This window comes from Cebus imitator, unplaced genomic scaffold (assembly GCF_001604975.1).
Source record: "Cebus imitator isolate Cc_AM_T3 unplaced genomic scaffold, Cebus_imitator-1.0 Scaffold70, whole genome shotgun sequence".
NCBI lineage: Eukaryota > Metazoa > Chordata > Mammalia > Primates > Cebidae > Cebus > Cebus imitator.
In genome coordinates, this window is record NW_016107385.1 from 4275117 (window position 1) to 4280703 (window position 5587).

General features: G+C 45.8%; 1 protein-coding gene across 1 annotated transcript in view; it reads left to right on the forward strand.

The window, feature by feature from the left end:
* The first annotated feature begins 665 nt into the window (after positions 1-665).
* The window catches only part of MAPKBP1 (mitogen-activated protein kinase binding protein 1), a 53096-nt gene continuing 48174 nt past the window's right edge, over positions 666-5587 (forward strand). Inside the window, exons 1-2 of the mRNA XM_037739455.1 lie at positions 666-857; positions 1400-1622. Coding sequence (XP_037595383.1) covers positions 1509-1622 — 114 coding nt within the window. The 5' untranslated portion in view covers positions 666-857; positions 1400-1508. The remainder of the gene's footprint in view (positions 858-1399; positions 1623-5587) is intronic.

Below are 5587 nucleotides of genomic sequence, written 5' to 3' on the forward strand. Positions count from 1 at the left end.
GTGGAGCAACGAAGTCCTGGTCAGCTTTAGTTGGAGCACAGTGGGATTTCGGAGGCTAAAAAAACCGTGAAATCTACAGTATATCCCATAGCACATACACTTGTCTTCTCTGTTACCCCGCGCGCCCAAAGCTCTGTTCAAGGCCACCCTTTCCCCTTTCATTATGACCAATCAGGTTGCGTAGTGCAAAACATTGTTATTAGCAATTGAATTGCGTTACTCAGAATAATCCTTTCCACGTTGAGTCAACGTACCGCACGGGCTGCGAGCAGAAACTATTCCAACCGCTTTAAATCTCGACACTTATGGTCGCTAGGAGCACAGCTTTTAGGCTGTAGTTCAGTCTTCTAATTCTGAGCTAGGAGTTTCTGCTACGGGCCCTCAGGCCTATCAAATGCCAACCTTAACACCATGGAGGCGTGGTTATCGTCGGGGGGCTCTGGGAAGTGCAGTTCTTTGGGGACCAGGCCTGATAATACCATAAAAGGCTTGGTTCTCTCAATTCTGAAGCAATGTTCTGTTGACCTTCCTTTAAAAGCGGTACTCGCAATTGTACGGATTCCGTGGTTCTCTAGTCCCAAGTCGTCTGCTTCCTGGGCCCTTTCATTGGCTCCGCCCCGTAAACCTTGCTCGTCTACTCTGGAAACGCCCTCTTGGCTACAGGCCGCGCCCCTCGCGTCGGCTCCGCCCATCTGGCACGTATCTTGGCCCAAGCGGTAGTTCGCGTTTTGAGCCACTCGTGCCACCATAGCTCCTGCTGATGCCTCTACTGCTGCACCTACCGCGGCGGAGCTGAAATTGTCGAGCGCGATGCCCGAGGGAGCTGTGAGCGTGGTGGCCCTCGCTCGCCCGGGCTGGTGAGGCTGGGCCCGAACGGGGGCGCTGACGAGTAGCAGGGGCTTCAGAGGCGGGTGAAAGATAAAGGTTCAGAGCCGCTGTGGAGGGCAGAGAGCGAGCTTTGGAGGATAGGGGGTGGGGAGGGAGGCTCCCGTGGCAGAACGAGTTGCTGGACTACGTCCCCGCTGCCGCTAGCGCAGGTGCCCTGGCTTCCTGCTGAAATCCCTGGTGGTCTCGGCAGTCTCCTCCCTTGGACACTACAGTTGCCATGGGAACAGTTGGGCATTAACGGGAACCAGATAGTCCACGAGACTAACTAGGGCCCATCCCATCCATTTCGCCAGTTAGATGCCTCTGGCGGGCGTGGGCCTGGCGTTTCTTCGTGACTTAGGATTTTGTCCCCCTTTTTTGTGAGCCTTTCCTTCCAACGTTGTAAAAAACTGTGCAGGGCTCGAAGGTGGGAATGAGGGGAAAGGTGAGAGCAATACCTAGAGGTAAAAGCCGCAGACTTCGCTAGGTAGAAGGTAAGACTCTGATAGTAAGGTGGCTTCTGCCATCGCAGGTCAGTGAGAGGGCATATTCGGAAGCCCTGTGGCTTGGGAAGACAGCGCCGCTGTTGAGACAAGACCCAGGACTGGGTCAGGGACTGTCCCAACGGGTTTCTCATCATAATGGCTGTGGAAGGGTCAACCATTACCAGCCGGCTCAGGAATCTGCTGAGATCTCCTTCCATCAAACTACGCAGGAGCAAGCCAGGAAACCGACGAGAGGACCTCAGCTCCAAGGTAAGTCCTGGTGGGAGCCATCTCTTTCCAAACCGACCCTCTCCTGCTCCATGTTCCTCTTTAACTTTCCTGTTTATTGGGAAAGAAGATAACTAGAAGGTCTTGTTGACTCCAAAGGATCACATGTGATCTCTGCGGTCAATGATTTGGTTTTAGGTTGAAGGAAAAAGCAGCAGGGGTGGCCATGCTGAGATTCATCCATGAGAAGAGGTGAATAGGAGGAAGGCCACCTGGCCTTCCTAGGTTCAGTTGTGGTCTTACCACCTGGGTTCAATTGTGGTCAAACTATACACTAAGCATGTGCTTGGGAAGCCAGTTGATACGCTATGACTCAGTTTCCCTTCTTGGGAGACGACAGTAGGAACACATACCTTGTGAAGGGCTAAGCTGTGACTAATGTAGCTGCAGGTGTTAATGTAACAGCTGGGGTTATGTAAGACTGTAGTGGCAGAAAGAAATATGCCAAAACACCTAGTCGGAGGAATTGGCTTGGTAATTGCTCTTGCCCAGGGTCAAAACAAATTTTTTTTTGTCTCTTCAAGAGGCATCTTGGCTTCCTAGGAATGATTACACTCAAGAAGCCAGATATCTGTCAGCTAAACAGTTCGGGATGGTCCTTGAGCATTGCTTATCTCATTCACTGTATGCCAAGAGCCACATCTCACTCCACTGCAGATGATCCTCACAGGCAAAGTTCCTTTCCATCCTTTCACTTGTCTGGGTTTTGTTCTTTATGTTTTTTTCAACTAAATGAACCCCAGAATTTTGGGAATCCTGAAGTAGACTACATTTATTTAAACCCTTGAGGAAATCCAGGGCTTTATTCCCACAGGATCAGATCAGATTTTGTGTCTTATTAGTAGCCTGTAAACACAATAGCCTTGTGTGGTACAAGATTGTTACAGGGAGAGGCATTTGAGACCACAGCATGTTATTGCTTTGTCTGTAACCCTTCAATGATGAGTAAATCCCGTGAGGAGTGATTTAGAATGCCACTGTACAAATGGCAGGATTCTGGGATGACTGAGCTCAGCTCTGTATTCCGTAGCAGAACCTTGATTGGATGTGGTAAGAATGTGAACAGCTTTCCTGTATATTTCAGCAGAAGTTATACTGAATCACAGTTTGCTAGAAGGTTCTGTGATGGTGGACATTGTGACCCTTCCAAGGTCTCTTATTAATCATTGTTTCTATTCTCCTGAGGCAGGCAAATAAGCCTGAAACATAGAAATTGTCTTAGATATGACTCTGTTCATTCTTACTGCTGCAAGTGCTCTTATTCTTGGCCGGTAACTTGGCAGTGACCAGCACTATTAGAGCAGTCTTCTCAATATTTGGCCTCTTTTTCTGGCCAGGAATGGTATAAGTAGTAGAAACGTGTAATGAGGGTTTAGCCTTCAATTATTAATTCTTAATGTATGGTTGCCATTCTTTAAGACTTCCAATATTATTCATTACTAATGCATTTAACAAGTGTTTATTGAGTGCCTATTCGGTGTGCAATAAAGGGGTAAAACATTGCCCTTGCCATCAAAAAATTAAAATATAGTGTGATAAGTACCGCTCTAGAAGTATGCGTAAGTTGTTAATGGAAGCACAGAGGAGGCGACCTAAGTCAGTTCAGGGGAATTAGGAAAGGCTTCACGGAGGAAGGGATGCTTGAAACATGAGTCCTGAGGCAGGTGGAGAAAAGTTCTCCAGGAAAACACTAGAAAAGGGGCATCCCTGGGAAGACCATTTACCATTCCCTGTTTAAAACAGGAATTCAGTGCTTCAGACTACTTTGAATGACCCTTGAATGGTCTGGCAGCAAAATGACTGGTGCATATCTTTAGTACCCAAAAGAAGTAGCTGTCTTTGTGTGCCCAGGACCCTAGCGATGCTGGACTCCCCACACTCTTAAGTGAAAGGTCTCTGCCTAAGATTATTCTAAAAGCTGCCTTGTGATAATTCTAGTGTATTAAACTCTGTGAGTTGCTCTAATATGTGGTGGCTGTGGGTAATCATGATAACAGGACATGTGTGATTCATGGATAGCTAATTCTCAAATAAAATTTGAAGACAGAAAGGCACATGCCCCTTTTGGGGGGCAAAGAAGGAAATGTCAGAAAGCCTTTATGCAGCTCTTACTTCAGATGGCCTCCTGCTTTGAATTATACTCTTGCTTCTATCTAAAGTAGCCTTCTCCGTTACACCAGATTCTACACTTATTTTTAGGTCCAATTCCGTATTTGTCAGAGCCACAGGGCTTTCTCTGACTAGCCCCTACTTTGAAACCGGTTTCTTACTGTTCTTTTATGTATGTCTTCATTTCCCAAGGTTGGGGTCATGATCTTTATTTCCTTTACATTGCACCATTTAGGACAGTGTAAGATTGGCAGTAAGTACTTAAAAGAAAATGAGTGAGAGTAAAATAATCAGGAGGAATTATGACCTCTTTAGAAGAGAAGTCAAAACTAGGATTAATAAAATGGTGACAAATAGATAGAGATGCAGCCTGATGAGGTGTGAAGGACATGAGAAAAGAAGTCCACATTTGCAGAAAGCAGCGCTCAGTAAAGACGTCTTAATTCAGGAGAGACCTAGTTAAAAACACGGCTGTACAAGCTGGTGTGAGAGAGCCAGTGGAGTTGGAGATTTAAGTTACAGCAAAGAGAGTACTTAAGAGCTGAGATTTTTATTAAGTCTTTTCAAAGGGAGGGGAGTCTCTGAAGTAGAATAAATTGGAAAAGAGTAATTTAAAGTTTTATGCTAAATCTGCTTAGTCTTGGTGAAGTGTGACTTGAAGTTACCATTTGTAAATAGCCAAGTTCAAATCCTGTAGACTTGTCAGTTCCTGCCCCTTATCTCTAAGTTGGGGCTGTGTTTTCCTTAAGAAGCAAATGTGTGTGTTTTCTTGGTAGCTAACCCTCCTCCTCTTAAAGCTTCTGAAAGATTTTTATGTGGAGGGAGCTGTGCTTGTTTTCAGTGACAAAGGACAGAAATGGACCAAAGCCCAGCAGGCAAGATTTAAGTTAGGGTTACAAAAGGATTGTCTGAGCTGGAGGGTGCTAGATTGTTAAAAAGTGACTGAAGGAGGTGTTGAGCTCTTCCTCCTCCTTAAGAGTCATTAATCTGATCCAGGTTATATGTTATTCCTTCTGGAAACAATGAGTAAGATGACTTTCTTCTAGCTGGATTTTTTAATTGTAAATCTAATTCTGCTCTCTCTATTCTTTTCCCAAATTTTTTTTCCTGTACAGTTGTGTGGTGGTACTTTGAGCCTTTTAAGAGGTGACTAAGAAGAGTTAGGATAGGTGGGTTTCATGAAGGAGAAAAAGTGGCAATAATCTAATTTCAGCTTCTGCTCAATGTTTGAGCACATATATGATTTGGTATTGGGGAAGCATACTCATACTCATTTTTTTTTTTTTTTTTTTTGAGATGAAATTTTGCTCTTGTTGCCCAAGCTGGAGTGCTGTGGCGCGGTCTCAGCTCACTGCAAACTCTGCCTCCCGGATTCAAGTGATTCTCCTGCCTCAGCCTCCTGAGTAACTGGGATTACAGGCACGCGCCACCACGCCTGGCTAATTTTGTATTTTTAGTAGAGACGGGGTTTCTCTATGTTAGTCAGGCTGGTCTCCAACTCCCAGCCTCAGGTGATCCTCCTGCCTCGGCATTTTTTTTTTGAGGCAGAGTTTTCATTCTTGTTGCTTAGGCTGGAGTGCAGTGGCGCGATCTCAGCTCACTGCAACCTCCGTCTCCCAGGTTCCAGTGATTCTCCTGCCTCAGCCTCCAGAGTAGTTGGAATTACAGGTGCGTGCCACTACGCTTGGCTGATTTGTTTGTATTTTTAGTAGAGATGGGGTTTCAGCATTTTGGCAAGGCTGGTCTCGAACTCCTGACCTCAGGTGATCTGCCGTCAGCCTCCCAAAGTGCTGAGATTACATGTGTGAGTCACTGTGTCTCGCCGCATACTTTTTTTT